The sequence below is a fragment of the Xenopus laevis genome, chromosome 6S, assembly GCF_017654675.1.
Source record: "Xenopus laevis strain J_2021 chromosome 6S, Xenopus_laevis_v10.1, whole genome shotgun sequence".
Taxonomy (NCBI): Eukaryota; Metazoa; Chordata; class Amphibia; order Anura; family Pipidae; genus Xenopus; species Xenopus laevis.
This window is the reverse complement of record NC_054382.1, coordinates 25,851,846-25,874,506: the sequence shown is the minus strand read 5'-3', so window position 1 is coordinate 25,874,506 and position 22,661 is coordinate 25,851,846. Positions and strand designations below refer to the sequence as shown.

At 38.3% G+C, this 22,661-nt stretch overlaps 2 protein-coding genes across 5 annotated transcripts in view; both read right to left on the bottom strand.

Moving 5' to 3' along the window:
* casd1.S (CAS1 domain containing 1 S homeolog) overlaps positions 1–1,131 on the bottom strand; it is a 35,763-nt gene extending 34,632 nt beyond the window's left edge. For 2 of the 4 annotated variants that reach the window (XM_041567482.1, XM_041567483.1), the window contains exon 1: positions 89–200. In XM_041567482.1, the coding sequence (XP_041423416.1) occupies positions 89–157 (69 nt within the window). In that variant the 5' untranslated portion in view covers positions 158–200. Of the gene's footprint in view, positions 1–88; positions 201–329; positions 659–846 lie in introns of those variants that run through there. The other 2 variants (XM_018269187.2, XM_018269188.2) reach the window with 2 other exon arrangements.
* Positions 1,132–5,871: 4,740 nt separating this feature from the next.
* Positions 5,872–22,661, bottom strand: part of col1a2.S (collagen type I alpha 2 S homeolog) — a 39,948-nt gene continuing 23,158 nt past the window's right edge. The window contains exons 31-52 of the mRNA XM_018269185.2: positions 20,804–20,902; positions 20,357–20,464; positions 19,903–19,956; positions 18,903–18,956; positions 17,606–17,659; positions 17,466–17,519; positions 17,267–17,374; positions 15,383–15,436; positions 15,235–15,288; positions 14,759–14,920; positions 13,840–13,947; positions 12,540–12,647; positions 12,353–12,406; positions 12,110–12,217; positions 11,216–11,269; positions 11,020–11,127; positions 10,258–10,311; positions 10,067–10,174; positions 9,052–9,298; positions 8,669–8,856; positions 7,917–8,159; positions 5,872–6,498 (exon numbers count right to left, since the gene is read on the bottom strand). Coding sequence (XP_018124674.1) covers positions 6,352–6,498; positions 7,917–8,159; positions 8,669–8,856; positions 9,052–9,298; positions 10,067–10,174; positions 10,258–10,311; positions 11,020–11,127; positions 11,216–11,269; positions 12,110–12,217; positions 12,353–12,406; positions 12,540–12,647; positions 13,840–13,947; positions 14,759–14,920; positions 15,235–15,288; positions 15,383–15,436; positions 17,267–17,374; positions 17,466–17,519; positions 17,606–17,659; positions 18,903–18,956; positions 19,903–19,956; positions 20,357–20,464; positions 20,804–20,902 — 2,328 coding nt within the window. The 3' untranslated portion in view covers positions 5,872–6,351. The remainder of the gene's footprint in view (positions 6,499–7,916; positions 8,160–8,668; positions 8,857–9,051; positions 9,299–10,066; positions 10,175–10,257; positions 10,312–11,019; positions 11,128–11,215; positions 11,270–12,109; positions 12,218–12,352; positions 12,407–12,539; positions 12,648–13,839; positions 13,948–14,758; positions 14,921–15,234; positions 15,289–15,382; positions 15,437–17,266; positions 17,375–17,465; positions 17,520–17,605; positions 17,660–18,902; positions 18,957–19,902; positions 19,957–20,356; positions 20,465–20,803; positions 20,903–22,661) is intronic.

Genomic DNA, 22,661 nt, shown 5'->3' with positions numbered 1-22,661 from the left:
TGAGTCTAAAGTATACTGTATAAAGCTGGCCACAGACACACACATATGCATATTTCTTTGGAACCCCTCACCCCGACACTTTTCATACCATGGCGATTGGTTGTATAGTCGATCGGACAGATTCGAAAGTTTCTGTTGGCTTATGATATCTTTGCATGTATTGCCTGCCTGACAATATCCATGGGTGACTGTCACTACTATTTCCGGGACATAACTTTTGTACGATTGCTGTCTGTTAATGATTAGCCAGAGCATCATCTAATTTGTTATTTTTCCAACATCAATGCTACAATTTAAATCTAACTGGATGGTTGATTACTTTTACTTACCTGACACCCCGGGCCGGTGCTCTTATTAGCAGAAGACTGCACCGTGATATTCCTTCTCCTTTAAGGGTGCAAATATGCCATGTACATGGGTAGATATTGATTGTAAAAGAACAGTGAGGGAAGTGCTGCTCTCTAACACCAGTGTCAATACACAGAATGGTAATTTAAACAAGTTAAAAGGTGACAGCCCAGAGTACAGTGCCATAATAGGCCTCCAGGCTATATACCAAAACCAGTGTGACAGACACTTCTTATAAATCAAACAGTAACCCCCAATGGAGCATGGCTTAAGTACAATGTTCTTTGGACACTGTAAAGTCAAACCACAGTAAGCAATACACTAATATAATCCTAAATACACAGGCTACAGGATATGTGAGGATCAACAGCCAGGGAAGTCAAACCCAGAAGTCAAACACAACTAAACCTCTTGTGTGATTTACTTGCAGCAGTGGCTGTAACTTGCACCCTGTATAACAAGTAACAAACCCAAAAGAACACATAAAAACCCAGGTACCTGATATTCCAGCAGCTACACCCCAAAGAACATTTTACAAGGAATCCCCAAGGTTGTTAGAAAGAATGTCTTGCAAACACATAATCAGTTAGAGCAATACAGTTCCGGTCTCCTGGGCAGTATCCAAAATCAGCACATAATAGTACTCCCACAGAGGTCAGTGTTTGCTTCTTGATCTACTGAACTGGCAGAATACTGCTTGCTTTAGGCACAGTGTAGGGTCACTCCTTGTTCTGCTGGCTGGCATACACTTGTTGCTAAAGCTGCTGTGATTTCCAGTCTCTTGTTGCACCCAGGTATATTTACCTCCAAGCACAGGCAAAATAGTGGGTGGGAATGTTCTCAACAGGTTTGACAACATCACATAACTTTCAGGGTTATGGCTTGCGTGTTAATTTATTTTAGTATTGAATCATGGCCTATTTTTAAGGTTCAGGTGAATGCATTACTTGCTTACTAGCGTATACTCCAGACAATTATAAAACATACATTATATGGGTTCAGGTCAGGGCTTTGTGCAGGCCAGTCAAGTTCTTCCACTCCTATTTCTGAACCCCACTTCTATATGGCCCTTACTTGGCACATAAGGTGGCCAAAGACCTGTTCGATCTTTCCCTGATATGCCACGGACATGGCTATATCGGGGGGTAATCTGGCAGAATGATCAGATTACGATGAGAGCGCAATGGGCTCCGCCGGGACGGTCGGGACAATATCAAACCTGTCCGATCGACCAAACGACCGTTCTCCGCTGGACGAAAAATGTCGGGACTCTCCACACACAGGATCTTTGCCTCTATGGCCAGCTATAGTAAGATCCATCCTGAAAATAGGAAATGGCCTTACCGAAACTGTTGCCATTTTACTAAAAGCTACAGTATTTAGCAAGGATGTCAGCAAGGATGTGTATGGCATAAATAGGATATTCATTTCAATAATAAGGCATTTCCATATATTTTTGGCCATTTAGTTGTATCTATGTATAGTAAAACTTCACTGCAGTTCTATCCTTAAGTAAACATGCGATCAGGATTCTTCAGCTTATCTGGTCAAGGCTTATACCCATTAGGGCAGATACCTTTTTTCAGACTTCTTGGCTTCAAGAACCAATTGCCATGTTTTCTTTCCCACAATGCATTATTTTCCCCCAGAAGAATATTACATGTACAAATGTAAATTTTTATTCTTATTTGTGCAAATTGTTTTGCTCTTTGTGACTTTTATTACATTCAGCCATAATTGCCTTACTGGTCAGGTAGCAGTTTGGAAGTTGAAATGTAAATTAAATAGGAGGTCATTTAAATGTGATCTTCAACTTTGAAGATAGAGGATAATACATATGCCTAGCTCTAGTTATTATAGCTCAGTTGTTAATGTAGGTGTGGCTCTATGAGTGGCATATAATTATGCACTATATTATATTCCTTTATTACGACAACAAGGTGCACCTTGCACGTCTGTATTTGAGAATGATGCATTAGAAATCTGTGGAGGACAGAGTTGCACAGGGGTTAGAAAAAGAACAATACAAACACTTGTAAATATAAGACTATATTACTTGGAATAACATTTTCTTTCTTATACAAAAAAAAACAGTATTTGGGTTGAGATGCCTTTTACATGGGATGCTGTCCCTCTGTACACAAGACTCTGTCCATACCACTTTCAGAAATAACATTTTCAGTTGCTTGTGTTTCAAGTGTTTGTGGTTTATTTTACCTTTTTCTTAAAAAAATGGCCAAAAGATAAAAAATGTATCAACTAATGTATTAAATGAGATGCCGAAAGCTGCTCTAAGGAGGCACGAGAAGGTGATAAAAAATAGAAGGCAAATTAAAAAAGCCTTTTTACTTATGTTGGTGTAACTGGGTATGAAAGGTGAACAAACCCTTTAAAGGATTTTGTTAGGAGTGTCCGTGATACTGCACATCCTGTATTCTTTTATGGGTACCTATATTATATTTTATAGACCTAGAAATTACGACACTCAATTTATTTTAATTGTTTACCCCTATAAAACTTGTGGGATCAGGAACACCCCCAAATTAAAATCATTAATTTTAATTGACATTCCTTCTGTTTCCATATTGTACCTGAACATGTGAAAATATTTTTATAAGCCTTGTTGTGTAACAGAACCCCTCACAACCACATTTGTTCATTGGTGCCTCCCAAAATTCCTGCAAAACGAACCTTCATGTACATCTAAATATAAATATCTTGCTTTCTGTTCTACAGCACCTAATACATGTTGCTTTAACAGATTCCTTCATGCACCGTGCGTCTCAATAGGGGAGCGGAGGGGGGGACCTGGACAGCAGCCCCATTCCAACCCTGGTGGTGTCATCTATTTGTATTTATAAAGTGTTGTCTTGTGCAGCCCTGTGTAGTGTTAAAATATATAAAAGTACACACAGGGAGGACAAGCAACATAATAAATATATATATAAGTACGCAGAGATTAAGTGCAAATGGTAACAGGCCTGGATTTCTGGGCAGGCCACAAAGGCCCAGGCCAAGGGCGGCAAATTGTTGGAGGCAAAATGACACCCGCTTGCCTCATCTGAATTGTCGACTGGGCTGAAGATTGTGACAGTTGTTTAAATCTCCCGCCCGCCCAGTTTTCGGTTCTGGCAATATAAGGAACTGTCTGTGTGGTGGGGGTGTGGGGAAGGGCATTTGCGAGTGGTGTGCTAGGGGTGTGTGAGTGCTTCGGGCCAGGGAGGTGTGTAAACGTGTAGTGCACAGGGGTTGCGAGTGGGTCAGGAACAGGTGGGAGGGCGAGCAGGTCAGGAACAGGCAGTTGGGGGCAGGGAGTTGTGTCAACAGATAGGGGACAGTGTGTGTGTGAGCAGATCAGGAACGCGCAGAGGGTGAGCAGTTTAGGGGCCAGGAAGGTATACGGACAAGTAGGGGAGTGGGCTGTGTGCAAGCGGGTATGTATGGTTTGTGAAATACACTGTACTTCCAAATAGTTTACAAACAAACCATATCAGCCCGCGAGTATTAACTAGAGTGAATGTGTTAATAACAATGAAGATTTCAAAATGATTAGCTTATGCTGGCACATACATGGGCACATACACAGTCAGTCTGAAAGGGCTGAATTGGCATTTTTAATCTGCCTGTGTATGGCCAGCTTCATCTGCATCTAAATCTCGGCCTGATTCAGTATATAAAACCCTACAAGTGACCTGCTTTGTGCTGATTTTCTTAGGAAAACAAAACTGGGCAAACTGGTTCCTGAACTGCCATTGCAATCACTCCAGTGTCCCAAAAGTCATTGGCTTTCTATTATCAGTTATGGTAAACAAATGACTGAAATTCTGGCCTATTGCTGATGTATTAAACTGAATTGTTAGTTTCTTCTATGTTTCTCTCAATGGTATTTAAGTTAGGAGCATCCTCTAGTGGAATGCCGTGGTATGGATAATTGTATCCTGACAGCAGTGCTATATATTTTACTTTTATAATTATAATTAGGATTTCAAAATTCATTTTAGGGAAAGATTTTGAATTCTAGTTCATGTTGTGGTCATTGTACGTTGTTGGCTTGAGATCCATTATTTGGCCAAATTGGCAAAATAAGGGACCTATGCTGTTATTGAAAGGAGTTATTAGTGTTCAAAGGCTTAGTCTTCCAAGACCAACTTCCAAGTACAGGAATGGGATCTCTTTTCCAGAAGAGAAGCTCCAGTTACCTGATGGCCATCTCCCATTGAGTCCATTTAAAGGAACAGTAACGTCAAAAAATAAAATAAATAAATGAAAATATAATGCAGTGTTGCCCTGTACTGGTAAAGCTGCTGTCACGTTTTCATAAGAAACACTACTATTGTTTATATAAATAAGCTGCTGTGTAGCAATGGGGGCAGCCATTAAAAGGAGAAAAGGCTCAGGTTACACAGCAGATAGCACATAAGCTCTGTCTGTCTAATGATGTTATCTGTTATCCATTAGTTAACCTGTGCCATATAGCCGTTTTTCAATTTCCGCCATTGACCGACAGCAGCTTGTTTATATGAACTATAGTAGTGTTTCTGAAGCAAACAGATCAGTTTTACCAGTGCAGGGCAACAGTACATGATATTTTCATTACTTTAAAACACTTACATTTTTTGGTGTTACTGTTCTTTTAAGCAAATAATCCATTTGTTTTTCTTTTTTTCTTGGTTGCAAAGCAATGTAATTTAAATCCCTTATCTGGGAACACCCCAGACAGGTTCCAAGACTAATAGCTCTCATATATATAAAACTTCTATTCACGGCATGAGGTTCATATTACATTTTATTTTCCCCTTTAATTTTGGGCATCAATAGAGTAGGGGTATTGCTACATGGTCATGGACTGTGTATTCCTTTTCTGTTACTGGGATTATTTACTAGTTAGTTACAAATACTTGTACATGTATGGGACCTGTTATTCAGAATGCTCAGGACCTGGGGTTTTTCAGATAATGGATCGTTCTATAATTTGGATCTCTCTTAGAAAATCACGTAAACATTATATAAGCCAAATAAGATGTGTTTGCTTCCAATAAGGATTAATTATATCTTAGTTTGGATCAAGTACTGTTTTATTATTACAGAGAAAAGGGAAATCATTTTTAAAAATTTGGATTATTTGATTATTGAGTCTATGGAAGACAGCCTTTCTGTAATTCAGAGCTTTCTGGATAATGGGTTTCCGTATAATGGATCTCACCCCCAATTAAATATGCCTTGGTCACATTTCCACTAGAGGGAATGAAAGGTTTCTTACAGTCTTATTACCTAAGTTTAAACACCGGACATACGTGATTTCAGTTTTTCCACAATTTATTTAAACATCTCACATATACAAAAATAGCACAATTTGTTGGAAAAAAATATTCCTCTTTCTGCCCAATCAGGATGATGGCAATGAGAGAAAAGAAATGAACCTGAATGTAAAGAAGACAATTCACATGGATCACCTGGGCATTCCTACAACTTGCTTAGGTGTGAAAAAGCATTCCCCAAATAAACCACACAATACAACTTCAATACGGAAAAGTGAGTCGTAAGCTTTATTAGCACCACGGAATTTTCGAGCACCTTTATTAGCACCTTTTATATATTGACGCTTATTAGAAACGTCGTATTTTCATTATTGCTTGATGGAGATGCAAAGACTCTTTTGTCTGAGGTAGTCAAAACCTGTGGAAGTTGTGGTTTTAAACTTCCTCCATGGAAGATATTCAAAGACCAAAAACGGTGCAAGCTTTGACGGTTTTTATTTTGGTTTTTTGTATTTTTCTCCCTTAAAACAAAGCTGACATTTTCCACTACTTGATGTTAAATTTGTGAAAGACTTCAGAGTCCTCCCTGGAGTGTATTTAATTGCATTGCACAATGCTCAGTTCAGTCCATCTCTTTGGCCCAGTTTTTTTTTGGATGTGGTTGATTGGAACAATGGGAGGAGTCTTTCAGTAATAAAAAAGAATGGGCAAAGAGAGGATATTTTTTAAGTTAATTTTAGTTCATTTATTTGAAACAGACTGGGCCAATGTCCAGGCCAAACTCTTGGTCTTCACCACCAATGTCCAAGGGTGCAATGTCCAGGATGGGTAAGCGAGATGGTTTGTTTGTTCTGTATTCTATGACTGTTCTTCCCCATTCGCCTGTGTGTTGCTGAAACAGAAAAAAAACAAAACGAGTAAGAAACAGTAAAAAAAGCAAATATCAATGGACAGTCACATGTTTCCTCTGTCTATTTTCTATTTCTTACTCTCCTGCTGTATTGCTAGTATAATTACTTCCTCACCCTCAAATAGCAGCTGAACTTCCAGTATCAGAACAAAAACAAAAAAAAGATGAAAGAACAGGTATGGGACCTGTTATCCAGAATGATTGGAACCAGGGGTTTTCCGAATCATGATCTTTCCGTAATTTGGATCTTAATACCCGAAGTCTAATATAAAATCATGTAAACGTTAAATAAACCCTATAGGCTGGTTCTTTTTCCAATAAGGATTAAAAATATATTACTTGGGATCAAGTACAAGGTACTATTTTATTATTACAGAGAAAAATGAAATCATTTTTAAACATATTGATTAATTGATTATAATGTATTATATGGGAGATAGACTTTCCATAATTCGTAAATTTCTAGATAACGGGTTTCCGGCTAACAGATCCCATACCTGCATATGAAAAACTACAAAAAAAAGAAAACGGACACTAGAGGGCAAATTTACTTATGGTTGAATATCGAGGGTTAATTAACCCTTAAGTCAAAGGATTTATCGCTATTCGGATTTATCGAAGGATTTATCGAAAAATCGTTCGATTCCAAGGATTTTCATCCATCGATCGAACAATTTTTGTTGACCAAAAAAAGATAGCTAAGCCTATGGGGACCTTCCCCAGAGGCTAACATTGACTTTGGTAGCTTTTAGGTGGCGAACTAGGGGGTCAAAGTTTTTTTTTAAAGAGACAGTACTTCGACTATTGAATGGTCGAATAGTCGAACAATTTTTAGTTCAAACGTTCGATTCGAAGTCGTAGTCGAAGGTCGAAGTAGCCCATTTGATGGTCGAAGTAGCCAAAAAAAAACATTCGAAATTCAAAGTTTTTTTTCCTCTTTTCCTTCACTCGAACTAAGTAAATGGGCCCCTAGTAGTAAATTTGCTAGTATTGTAGAATACCTCTGTCTAACATCATAAAAGTTTATTTTAAGGAGATCAAACCTTTTAATATGAATATCTCACTACGGAAGTGTTCATAGCATTTGTTGGACATATTTATATCTATAACTATACTAAGTCCTTTTATGATCAAAACAATGGGATACTATATCCATAATATAGTTAGTAGAATCATGTATTTATCGCAGTTAAGGTTGGACCTAATCCCTACAATCAGGACATACATAACAGTCCATAAACTTGGGGCTCTAATATTATATTATATAATATTTAATCTTGATTCAGTTTGGTTTCTGTCAAAAGCTTGACACTTTCAGTGACCCTCTTAATGATATTGAACATCAATGAAATTACACAGTACAATGCATTTCGATCTAAGGCTTTAAGCTCTAAACATACCGTGCAACTATCTTCAAGGACGCTGAAAGTGAATCTGCTGTTGCCCTCCGCACGTAGCTCAACATCATTGGATCCTTGTAGCAAGATGGCCTTCTTCAGGTTTCCGGTCTGTCCATCCATATAGGCAATGCTGTTCTTGCAGTGGTAAGTAATATTCTGAGATGCGTGATTAGCCAGCAAACGCATGAAAGCAAACTGAGTGGCCATGTCCTTGGAAGTGATTCCTTCATCGTTGTATTCAAACTAATTGAGGGAAAAGAAGTCAATAATTATGTTCAATAATAATCAAATTCTAAGACCAAACTGATAACAGACCATTTGTTCTTCAATAGATAGATAAAAAATTAGATTCTAAATATCCTACAACTACAGTGGGGTCAGGAAACATTAAATTCTTGACTTGGTTTGCCTTAAAGGTACAGCAGGCAAAACTCGAAAAAATCGTGAAAATCATACAAATGTTTCAGATTTTCCACACGAAAACTCTTTGGATTATTGCACGAAAGCCAGCGCAGATCAAGATATCTTCGGGATTTCTCCCATTGACTTCTACATGAACTCGGGAGGTCTGAGTTTTTTTATTCTGACTTTTAACACCATAAGGGTTTAATAAATTTTTTTTCCACTAAAAATTTTAGTAAAAACTAAAAACTAAAATTTGTGTCATTCACAACTAACGTTTTTATAAGGGTACTCTGCCTACTTTTCAACCGCAAAACAATGGGGGTATCAGTTTTGCTGTTCCTATGTACCTGTGTGCCACCGTTAATGGTTTCACCAAACCATACAGGCTTCCTATCCTTGGTCTTGGTAGTGTACCAGTTCTTCTGTGGAATGTTTTCTGGGTTGGCATGGATGCAGGTCTCACCAGTGGAGAAATCACAGAATACTCTGATGGCATCAGATGTGCAGCCTTGGTTAGGATCAATCCAGTAGAATCCTGGAACGTATAATATAGTCGTTTGTTATATAATAATAATAGAGCAGTGCCCTACTATTAAACATAATTTCATGTTCAAAGTAAAATTACAAAAATATATATTGGTCTCAAACATAACTTTTCCATTTAATGCATAACATTCTATACAAATGTTACTTCACAAAAAAAATGTATAAAATGGGAATAACAACATACCACTGCTCCAGTCTGGGTGACCGAGTCTTAAGTCACGGCAAGTGCGGGCAGGGTTCTTCTTTGAGCCTTCTGGGGTAAGGATTGTCTCAATTTGATTGTTCAAAGATTTCAGAGTGGCGTCAACTTCATAATCCTTTGGTCTGCGAGCAGGCTGGTCAGCTCTGAAGTATTCACCACCAAAGCCACCATCATATCCACCACCATTTGAGCCAGGAGGACCAGGAAGACCAGGTGATCCAGGGGGACCCTATCATTTTTAAACAGTAATAGATAAGAGAGAGCAAAGCAGTGCCTAGTACAACCATCTTCTGTATCATGTCCTTATTGCTAGAGTACTTAAAGGGATACTGTCATGGGAACATTTTTTTTTTTTTTCAAAGCGCATCAGTTAATAGCGCTGCTCCAGCAGAATTCTGCACTGAAATCTGTTTCTCAAAAGAGCAAACAGATTTTTTTATATTTCATTTTGAAATCTGACATGGGACTAGACATGCTGTCAGTTTCCCAGCTGCCCCAGTCATGTGACTTGTGCTCTGATAAACTTCAGTCACTTTTTACTGCTATACTGCAATTTGGAGTGATATCACCGCCTCTCTCCACCGCCCCCCCCAGCAGCCTAACAACAGAACAATGTGAAGGTAACCAGATAGCAGCTCCCTAACATGATATATCAGGTGCCTGGTAGATCTAAGAAGAGCACTCAATAGTAAAATCCAGGTCCCACTGCAACACATTCAGTTCCATTGAGAAGGAGAAACAACAGCCTGCCAGAAAGCAGTTCCATACTAAAGTGCTGGCTCTTTCTGAAAGCACATGACCAGGCAAAATGACCTGATATAGCTGCTTACACACCAATATTGCAACTAAAAAAAATACACTTGCTGGTTTAGGATTGAAATTTTATGAGTTGTAGAGTGAATTTGCAGCCAATATTTGTCCTAATTTATTTTACCAAGGAATACCCTTTTACAGTATGTTGAATTCATATTGAAACAGATATTTTAATGTCACTTACAGCAGGACCTTGGTGACCAGCTGGACCACGAAGACCGACTGGGCCGATTGGACCATTATGTCCGGAACGTCCTTCTTTGCCTGGAGGGCCGGATGGGCCAGCTGGACCCTAAAGAAGGTAACTAATCAGTCATATTGGCATAATTTACATAATAATGTCATCCATTAGTACATTTCAGCACTTGTACATACCCTTGGGCCAGATGGACCGTTGGTACCAGCAGGACCTGTTTCTCCTGGAGAACCCTGATTGAGAAATAAAAATGATTACGATCAATCTTATGGATATAGGTCAGCATAAAAACAAATATCATTTTTAAAAATTGCTATTCATTCTGTGAAAGAGTAATGCCCATATCATGTAAAGGAATGTAACAAGTTCTCTGCGTTTTATCTGTTGAAGGCTATTTCATGCAGTATTTAAATAAATGTATAGTAATGCAGTAAAGTGTTTATTATGTATTTTAAGGACAAAGGCAATTAGGTAACTGCTGGCAGAACAGTAGTGCTAATACTGTATATCGAGTATGATTTATTTAATGATTTTTTTGGATGTGGCTTTCCAGAACCATCAAGACACCAGGTCAATCTCTGTTATGTATTGGCAATCACTGACTGCATAATTACATTTACAAAAATACAGTACTTGGGGAATTGTTATGAGGACTTATGGATCAGATAAAGCTACCTAAGGTTTAGTAATATAGATGGTATTAGAAGCCTCCTGCTAATATAACTTTCAGGCACAAACTGTAGGTTAAAATCAGCACTGAACTGTGCAGTCTTGGGCTGAACAATTACTGAAAAAACTCTCCCTAATGGGTTTTTTTAAGGAGTTCTTTGTCAAAATAAACCGCTTTTGTAGCAATATTGATGCTATTAATGCATGCCTAGTAACTCAAATCAGACAATCCTAAATACGTTTTAGTAGTAATTGTTTTACACTGTACTCACAGCAGGACCAGGGAGACCTTGTAAACCATTATGTCCTTTGCGTCCATCCAAACCTCTAGCTCCCTTCTCACCAGCTTCACCCTTGTCACCACGACCACCTTGTACTCCCTGTAAAATTACAAAAGTTCATGTAATGAACTCATAAATTCTATTTTTGATTTTACAAGTTGTGTTTGGAATCACAAAATATACTTACAGCTGGGCCTCTGGGACCAGCGGGGCCAACAACTCCAGAAGGACCAACTGAACCCTTAGAGAAACCAAAAATATATATAAGAAGTACATATAGCAGGCATGCGAAATCTCAGTAATGGTGCTCAGATCATATTTGTTATAAATATAATGCTTGGGCACATGGGAAGGCAAATTTATCAAGGGTCGAATTTTGAATTCACTTGAGTTTTTTTAAACTCCCTAAAATTCGAATGAATTCAAATTTTGAATTTTTTAAATAAAATTAAATTTTTCCAAACTCTGACAAATTTAAATGACCCGAGAATTCGAATCTGATTCGAATTCAATCTAACTCGAATCGAGTTTTTCTCCGAAAAAAACTCAAATGTCAGGAAGGCTGCAAACATCTCCAAATTGATCCCTGGACCTCTCCCATTGACTTAAACAGTAATTCAGCAGGTTTTAGGTGACAAAAAGTCAGATTCGATTTCTTAAAAGCCAGAGTATGACAAATCTGGAAAATCTAATTTTTTTTAAAAAAAACTCGAATCGAGTTTGGATAATTCTCTAGTCAAATTTGCCTATTTTGACCCTAAAAAAATTTACATTTTCAATTAGACCCTTAATAAATCTGCCCGTTTAAATTGCACTGAAGTAAACTAACAATCATTTCTATACTAAGGGCAGTATGTAATAAAAGGCATGAGCTTTATAAAAAAATTGTAATGTAATAATGTTTATTATATTGGTCAAATAAACTGCTTTGTCAGTAAGATGCTTTGTTAAATACACGGCGCAGTGGCACCAATGACAAAATGTGCAATAACTTTCTGGACCCTCAGCCATGGGTAAAGGTCCATAAGTTAATTAAACGTTATCATAAATTTGTATATATTTATAGTATTTGCAAACGTACAGGTTCACCACGGTTTCCAGATTTTCCAGCAGGGCCAACAGCTCCTGGAGCTCCAGCAGCACCAAGAGATCCAGCAGGGCCAGTGTTTCCAGGATAGCCACGTTCTCCCTATTGAGACATAAATTATAGTAGTCATGCTTTTAATTGTGGTACCTAGAATAACTGGGCTGCAAACATTAAGTCACATATACAGTGTATCTATGTTAATCTGGAAATAAGACAATGAAATGGTAAAATACTAACCTTAATTCCAGGAAGACCATCACGACCAGATGGACCATCATTACCAGGATTGCCCTATATAAATAAAAAAAATATAGTAATAAAAATTGATGCTGTACAGGCTTTTAAGTTTTTAGTTGAATCTTATTTATCATTAAATAAAAACATCTGATTGACTGAATCTGAACTGATTGTTGCTATAACTTACATCACGACCAGCTTCACCAGGAACACCATTAGGACCAGCAGAGCCCACGGGGCCAGATGGACCTCGGGCACCAGCAGCACCAGCAGGACCAGCAGGACCTGGCTCACCCTGTAAAGGAAAAACACAGCACACTTTCTTTATTAATAATACAATATTTTTCCATACGTGATTTAAATTTTCAATAAATATAAACTTCTGTTGTTTTATGCCATATAATACCATTGAAACACAATTGAAATTGAAATGTTGTGGTGCCACTAAATTTATTGCTAAATGTATTACCTATTACATACTAATTATACTGTTTTTGATTGGATGACTTTTTCTGTAAACATCTGTGATTTTTTGCAGAGACCTAACTGTAATTTTTGTAGCGATACTTAAAATGGGTGATGATTATAAATGGATTGTGAAGTTCGAAACTACAAAAATTATGGGTGCTTTGCTCTTCATTTGCTGTAGAGGTGAACAGTCATGGAAATGGCACCAGAATGGTGTTATATCTTGAGAGCTATGTTTTCCAAAAATGAATTTATATAACTTATAGGTATAGTTTTGTATAATAGATATTTCATTAATTTATAATTAAACAAGCAATATGGTTTGTGCATTTTGTGTTTTTTCCTAAATTAACTGACAAAGGCAAGCCCACCTGCTCATTTTACTTTAAAGGCATGCTGCCCAGATTTGGTTAGGCAATGTGGACCATACTGTCCTACCTTCTGGGCATGTGTGGCAGGTCAATGTTTGTTTTCTGCACATAATCTTGCAATCCTCTCGGATTATCACTGATCTTTATGGTTTGATAATGTTATCTAAAATTATTGGTGAGCACAAGTTTCCCTTGTTTGTTATAATTTATGCAAGAGCAGTGGCCAGCTCCATGTTGTAGCTCCCACCCTTTCTAGCTATAGTCAGGTGATCCCAGTGGTGGCCAATAAAAGGGCAACCACGTTTGGGAGTTTTAACCTTGTGGTCGTAGCCTCACTGCACCCCAGCTTAATGGTTTTAAAAATGGTGTGGTGAGCACAACTTTCCCTTGTTTGTTATTGATAATGTTATCTGCCACTGCTTCACACTGTAGATGGTACATTGGTAAATAAGGATGTGAAGAGCTGTGGCTCCTCTTCACTTTCTGCAGTTCCAGCCAAAACAAAGGGTACAATTAAATACGTGGCACATTACTGATATGGTATGCTTCCATTTGGCCCACGGGTTCTATCAGTAAAATACCATGGAGGGATAACCAGTGTATGGCCATATAGGGTTCTCACTTTAAATTATAAAAATTTGTACTCACATTAGATCCAGGGCCACCAGGGGAACCACGTTCACCTCTAGATCCTGGAAGACCAGAGATACCAAGAGAACCAAGCATACCAGAAGGACCAGAAGCTCCAGGAGCACCCTGAAATGCAAAGGGAAATATTTAGATCTAATTGTTTAAATGGAAGAAACAAGTATCATATTTCAAACATGGCACCCTGCAGTGCATAGTGGACAAAGAAACGTCAGCATAAGAAACACAGAGGCAAACTACTCACCTACACTAACATGAGTAAATATTTTTTAACAAATATTTAGACACATTTAGACACCTTTAGGGTAAGGCCACACTGGGCGTTTTGGGGAGATTTGGTCGCCTGGCGACTAATCGCCTCGTCCTTGCGGCGACAAATCTCCCCAAATGCCTTGCCTCATGAGACAACTTCAGTGACTTCGGAAAACGAATCGCCGTGTGTGATTAGCACTGGCGTTTTTTTTTTTTTCATTTTAGCCGGCGCAGAGTGAGGAAAGACGTTTGGGGAGATTGGTCGCCGCAAAGACGAGGCGATTAGTCGCTAGGCAACCAAATCTCCCCAAAACGCCCAGTGTGGCCTTACCCTAATACTGACACTTTTTATGAGCACTCCCATTTATTGTGGTTTATTTACTAAGGGAATACAAAGTGTACAAAATCTGCAACAATTTGCTCTTTTCTACCTACAATGCAACATTCTTCTCATAATTGCACTGCATTCTATTCATATAAGGTGCAAACTTCTGTGCCAAATGCCAGAGGTGTAAAGATTTGTGCCAGTTAGTCAACTGCACGCAATTGGACACAACTTGCCCCTGCTAGATAAATGGTGGCATACAGGCAGAAAAATGGGCGTGCATTTATACAACATACTCTAAGGTCATAACACCAATTAACTATATACGAAAAAAAGACTTACAGCAGGACCAGATTCACCAGATGGACCCTTCTCGCCAGACACACCTTGTGGACCACCGATACCTTGTTCTCCAGGACGGCCAACTGGTCCACTGTCACCACGAGGACCTCTTGCACCATCCTTACCAGGGTGGCCTGTAGGGCCACCAGGACCAACAATACCCTATGAAACAACAATAATTTAGACATGTATTATGGACATGAGGTGATAATATTAACTTGTACTGAGTGTGCAGTGTTCTGTCAAAAGTACTATGAGGGTGTACAGGATGTATGCAGTGATATCCCTCCTAAAATAGCTTTTGGTATAGAGGTCTGTCTTGCTGTAGGTACATACAGCACAACCATTGCTTCCTACAGTGATGGTTGCTATACAGCAGGAAATGTGACTTTTGTGCCACTGGAATTATAGTGTAAGTAATGTTCTAAAGAGCTGCATTTAGCTGAGTAGCAACATCTGAGCCTGGATAGACTTACAGCAGGGCCAGGAGCACCAGTTCTTCCAGCAGGACCGGGGAAACCGTTTGCACCCTGAAATAGATATAAATGGCAAATCAGTATAAAGGTCACTAACCAAATTCTTTTTATGATAGGAATGGAGAGTAAATAAAAGATGTTTACTCACAGGAGAACCGCCATCACCTCGGGGACCAGTAGTGCCAGCTGGACCATTGGGACCCTAGAACAAAAAAATGAACAGTATGTATATAGAAGAATCTCAAACCATGCCTAAACCTCATTGCTTAGCACTGTCAGCCTAACTCTTTCAACAATGTCTGCCAATCGACAGAGAAGGTCACTGCATGCATAAAAAACATTCACCGTTGAACCACAAAAATACAAACACAGTTAAAGAAGTATATAGCATTTAAATGAATGGTTACTAGTGTAGACTAATAATGCAAAGGTTGGCCTGAAACCCACAGAAGGATTAGGACTGATAATAGGCATAGGTGTGGGTCAAAGGCAAGTGGTGTGCCAGAGTTTTTGTCCCAGTAGTCAGTAGTTTTTGCAAATATCCAATCTTCTTCTGACATCAAAAGACATAACCTGTTCCCTGGTAATCTCTCCACCTATACAACACCTAATTATGATGTCAGTGGCAGAGTTGGGTTGAGTTGTGGTATAAGAAGGCAGGCAAAGCCTTAGGTCAGGTTGGTCTTGGTGCGGAAATCCCTGACCTCTGTCTAGTGTAGACTGTAGTACAACATTCTAAAACATTTTATAGTAGACTTCAGTTTTGTGATTAGACTCCCACTTAACACTATATTTTTTCTGCAGCTCACAGGCTTGGCATTTGCTATCTGATTGCTATTGTTTGATAACCCAAGAAACTATAAAGCAACCAGGAAGTCAGAATGGAGAATCAACAGGTGATGGCTTTCATAGAAAGAACATCAATTAGAAAACGTTTTCCATTGTCGAGAAGCATTTTCCATCAGTTACTTACCATTAATGAATTTGTGAATTCCCCGTTTAACCATCCATTGTGCAGTTCAAATAAGTACACTCATGTTCTGTCTTATTGCATGCAAGTGTATAAGCAAGAAGGTCCTGCACTCCAAATAAAGAGACCAAGTGGTATTTGAATAGTCATATATTTAAAAAGAATCACATACATAGGTCACATACATAGGTCAAGGCCAAAACATGCCAGAAAAACATGGAAATTCAAATAAACATATCACTCAAAATATGGTCAAACAGCAATTTGATAAAGAAAGCGGATGCACCTGCCCTGAGAGGAGAATGCAGGTGCATCCGCTTTCTTTATCGAATTGCTGTTTGACCATATTTTGAGTGGTATGTATATTTGAATTTCCATGTTTTTCTGGCATGTTTTGGCCTTGACCTATGTATGTGATTTACTACTTTTTAAATATGAGACTATTCAAATACCACTTGGTCTCTTTATTTGGAGTGCAGGCCCTTCTTGCTAATACAAATTCTGTGTCTGGCCTTATATGGGGGCCTTTTTTTGGGCTTAATTGCACTCATAAGTTAACTATATTATATTTATTGCACATCAGAGTGCCCTCCATCTGAGAATATTTTATTGCATGCAAGTGTCCAGGGGGCAAATATTAAAGCAAATTTTGACTCTTACAGAGGCTTGGAATAAAATGTTCATACTGTAATCCACAAAGGGACATGTTCAAGCAGGAAATCCCTACTAGATGTACCCGCTTCCCGCTAAAGTGACTGCTACCCAAAAACAGTAAAGGGTTTAAATTTACCTTAAAGTCATCATCTCTGTTTTGCAATGGTAATGGTGCTTTTCAATGAATACAGTGATTTTCTCTGTTTCTCTGTATGCAGGCTTTAAGTTAAACCAAATGTTGCCTAGAACAATGCATTAAGGATATGGGACCCCACCCAGAACACAAAGGGTTTAAAACTAAATGGCAAACTACTTTTTTCAATGCAGATTAACTGCATCTGTTCAAAAATGGAATATGGAGGGATATGCAGTTTTTTACTCTTCTTGAACAAAGCATGGGTTACTTACTGCAGGTCCGTGAGAGCCAACTGCACCAAGAGCACCAGGAGAACCACCTTCACCCTTTGGTCCTTTTGGTCCTCTTTCTCCCTTGACACCATTGTGACCAGCTGCACCCTATTAGGTAACAAGTACAACATTAATATCATATCACATGACAGACTGGATTACCAAACCAATATTGCTTGTTTAACTATTAGTTACTTACAGATGGACCAGCAAAACCAGTAGAACCAGCTGGACCAGCCTCTCCGCGTTCACCCTTTAAAAAAAAATGCAAGGATGATGTACATGATTATTAATTACGTCCACATTAAAATGTGCTTTTTTTTATTAGTTGTTACTTACAGGAGCTCCACGAGGACCAGCAAGACCAGAAGGACCAGCGGGGCCAGATTCACCCTAAAATGAAGAAAACAGACAATAATTATACAAATGTATTATGGGTATGGACATTGAATATAAAGGTCTTATTATAGAATTAAAACTGATACATGTTGTTGGTATGATGAAAAAACATTACATCAATGAAGCAAAAAATGGCAGATGTGATAAGGGTGTATTGAAACAGAGGGTATTTAAATGCCTCCACTGGTCTAACAGGGCAAATACAGCCTGAAGACTCAAAGCCTTACATTCAAACTTGCAACTTGTTTTGGCCTTGTTAGATATTGGAATATGGCTTCTATGGAGTTGGACTTGGAGCTGGACTTAGCCGGACAGAATGATACACTCTCTATACTGTATTCAGGATCTTCTTTGTTTATCATTGATGTTAGTGTAATTCAAGCAAGAATTGTGTATAGACTGGATACGACTGTAGCGACGCTCACATCTTATAAATTCTATTGAATTCAGATTGTGTTAAACTCACACTTGGGATTTACAGTACATGTAACTGATAATGAAGCCAAAATAATTTCTTGGCAGGGATGCATTTTAAGCACAGAATAACAGGAATCTTTAATACTATTTATTGTGGGCTACTGGGCAATTAAATGGCCTTGGTCAGATTCCCATGTTTGCATATGCAAATAAGCATAATCCAAGGGTGAAAAATCACCAAAATAAATACATTTACATATTAAAGTAATCTCATGTCACATTATTTTAAAGGTTTGGATTTGGTTTCAACAGGTACTTAGATTCAACCAAATCCTATGAAAATTGGGATGCACCGAATACAGGATTCGGCCGAATCCTTCTGCCCGGCAAAACCGAATCCTAATTTGCATATGCAAATTAGGGGTGGGGAGGGAAATCGTAAGGAAGTAAAAAAAAATTCCCCTGCCCCCTAATTTGCATATGCAAATTAGGATTCAGTTCGGTATTCGGCCGAATCTTTCGCAAAGTATTCGGGGGTTCGGCCGAATCCAAAAAAGTGGATTCGGTGCATCCCTATATGAAAATAGTCTAGGATTTGCCATCACCCCAAACCAAATCTGGGATTCGGGTGATCCCTTATTACCTCAAAAAAAATATACATTTGCCATAAAACTGTTTTTTTATTTTATTCCAATTCATATCACAATAAATACATGAAGAATAGCAGTAAATACTATTTTTTTCTGGTTCATATTCCCTTAATTTCATGTTTAATTTACTCTACATCAGGTAAGGTATAAATGTATTATTATATCATTACCCTGTCACCAGCAGAACCAGCAGGACCGGGAGCACCAGCAGCACCAGCAGCACCCTAAGGAGAAACAAAACAGAGAATATGAATAATAGCCACAGAAAAAAACAAACGAGTGTACTAAAAGCAATAAGGAAAAGGCTAAATTTATAGTTTATTATATTTTAGAGACATTGGTCAGTCTAATAGCTCTTTACAATTGCCCAACTATATCTTATACATGGGCCAATGGCAGCACTTCCATTAGGGTGGTGGCACAGCCCAGCAACAAATCACCTCTTCTTCGGGCGACTAATCTCCAGGGAATGCCTTCCCACCAGCTAGAATGTAAATCCCCGGGAGGGATGGCACTCGGATCACTTATTTTTCCAAACTCGCCCGAAGTTGCCTCACGAGGAAAGTGATCCAAGTGCCACCCCGTCTGTGATTTCCATTCTAGACACCAGGAAGGCATTTAGGGGGAGATTAGTCTCCTAGGGTAGAGGGGATTTGTAGTGGGTGACCAATCTCGGTGTCTGTCATTGCCCTAAATCAAGATCTCATCATGGAAGTAAGAGCTGTTCTGTATCAGACACACAACACAGAATGTTTGGCCTTGCTGCAAATAAATGTTGGCCCCAATCACTAAAAGGGTTGATTACAGACTCGAGTGCAGCATGCACAGTACAATATCAAATGCTTGTTGTTTTACCCATATGCAGCCCCCCTCATAATAAGTAAATGGCTGCAAATATGCATTCTTTATTGTGTAATTTTAGAGCACAACACTTAGGGGTGTACTCATAAATGGGTGCATAAAAACAAAATGGACGAATTTAATTTAATGCCCAAAATAGATAATATTTGTTTTTATGTTCATTTTTCTCAAACAATCACACAATGGAGTGGGATTTTATGTGTAAGATCTGTTATCTAGCAAACTAGTGCCTGATATCATATTTTCTTATATCTAAAAAAAACATACAAGGTTAGAATGGGGATAAACTCAATAATGCAGTGTACTTACACGACCACCATCTCTTCCTGGGTTACCATATTCTCCAGCATGGCCAGCATCACCCTACAGAAAATAGATTGCATATTATAGTAACCATATAATCATATCTAATCTGTCTGCCATCTTGTCATGAATGATTCACTGCGTGTAAATACAATATGTACTGTAAATTTATGGAATAAGCATGTGAAGATTAACTAATAAAATATTAATGCTAATAATATTTAGGTTGATGCAATGCAAATTAAAGTCCGAACCAAAGAAAATGATTAAAGATTAGAAATGTATGATAATTTGCACCTCACAAATCTTCATGGTGTGGTAATAGGACAAATACAATGTGTTTATGTGTAGTAACCTTTAGGAATAACACAGCAGAACACTGAATGGAACATATTGTATGGCTCATACTGTGAGGTACATTTATCAATTGTTATTGATATATAATGGCCGTTGTTGGTACCTTGTCTCCCTTTGGTCCAGGAATACCAGCTGCACCTCTCTCTCCTGGGATTCCGCCAGGGCCGGATGGTCCAAGAGCACCGTTTAATCCAGCTGCACCAGGTTCTCCCTAAAACATCACAGCAAAGCCCAATTAGTTCTCTACTGGTCTCAAAAATTAAATTGCAACTACTGAAAACGTATGCAGCTCAAGCTTGTAACTACAATACAGATATGGGATCCCTTATCTGGAAAATCCCATGTCCTGTGCATTCAGAATAATAGCTCCTATAATTGTATAACCCAGGGAATAAGGGGAATTTATTACTAACATAAATGCAACAAGTGACAGATCCTGCAGCATTTTAAGTGGAAGCTACAGAAGTTTGAAATGGCAAGTCATAGCTAGCAAGAGTGAAGGTGTAAATGGATTTGGATAATACAGATATTGCAAAGAACACAACCATACCTTGGCTCCATCAGATCCAGGTGCACCAGTTGGGCCTCGGGGTCCAAGAGGTCCAAATGGACCTGCAGCACCACTCTCTCCAGGAGTACCACGTTCACCCTAGTTTTTTTTAAGAAGAACAATGAAGAATTAAATCAAAGAATATATAATCATAATCTAAAAGATGGACATTTTACCTTTCTATGCACCAATAGTAAGTGCTGCTCTTCCTGGTAAGTGCTGCTCTTAGTGTGCCCATGCTTATGGCTGCCAGGGCTGCTATATACCACAGCATAGCCATAGCAGCTCTTGTCAGCAAAACGTATGTATTCCCTGACTATTATATACCCACCAACTTGGTGATTTCTAATAGCCTTATATATTCAAGTAGGTGTTACATTATCCTCTTTGCATTAATACCTAACAGGGTCCTGGATCAGAGGGCCCTGCTCACAAGAGCTTACAATCAATATATACAATGTAAATGATAATATTACTTCTTTGATTCAAATTTTCACAGCATGTATCACATCCATGTTTAAGTCTAGACTTACTGTACAAACAGAACAACAGATGTAAATTTAAGGCAAGATTGAAACTATAATATACATTCACAGGATTCTTTAAAGCTGAGAACAGGTACACCTTGTTTTAATTATTGCTCTATAGCTTATTATCAAACAATATATGATTTTTTTGAAGTTGGAAGGATAGAAGGGCTTCACGCAGTTCATTCAAGGAGTGTGAAATGATTGGCTTTTTTTTTTTTTTTAATGTCAAGCCAGATAAAGGTATTTGAATTATGAGATATGGAATCGCCTCTCACAGGTCTCAGCCGATAAAACGTAGCATTAAATAGCCTGACCTCTCAACTTTTATTAAATGGGAATACCATCCAATTACGTGGGATTTATACAACAATACCTTCTGACCCCATTTGTACCTCTATTATGTGGCCTAAATATCAGTTACGAAAATAAATATAAATATAAAAAGTATTTGTGTGATTAACAATCACAATGAACAGTCACTGACCTTGTTGCCAAATAATAGCATATTACTAATTTATCAGCGGGATAGCCTTCATTTTAAACTATCTCATGAATGGACTAATGACTTCTTATAAATCTTAGGCAGGGAAGACAAAGAATCGATAAGGATCCGTGTTCTAGGTTCATGTGATTTAAAGAGCTCAATGAGTCAAATTAAATAAAAAATATTAAAGGTTCTAAAACAAATACATGAACATGTGCTTAACTGTGAAGGGGCAAAGCAGCATCCCATAACACCTTCTATAAGTAAAATAATAAATATGGTTGTTTATACCTTTTAAAGGTTTAACCCTCTAAATTCCTCAAATCATGGGGGCACATTTACTAAGCTCGAGTGAAGGATTCGAAGTAATAAAAACTTCGAATTACGAAGTTTTTTTGGGGGTATTTCCACCATCGAATAGGCTACTTCGACCTTTGACTACGACTTTGAATAGAACGATTCGAACTAAAAATCGTTCGACTATTCGACCATTCGATAGTCGACGTACTGTCTCTTTAAAAAAAAAACTTCCACTACCTACTTCGGCACTTTAAACCTGCCGAGCACCAATGTTAGCCTATGGGGACTTTCCCCATACGCTTTCTAAGCTTTTTTTGATCGAAGGAAAATCCTTCAATCGATGGGTTAAAATCCTTCGAATCATTCCTTCGAAATCCATTGAATCGTTCCTTCGAAATCCTTTGATCGAACGATTTTTCCTTCGATCGTTCGATCAAAGTATTTGCAATAGATCCTTCGACTATGATGATGAAGGATTTTACTTAGATGTTCGAATATCGAGGGTTAATTAACCCTCGATATTCGACCCTTAGTAAAAGTGCCC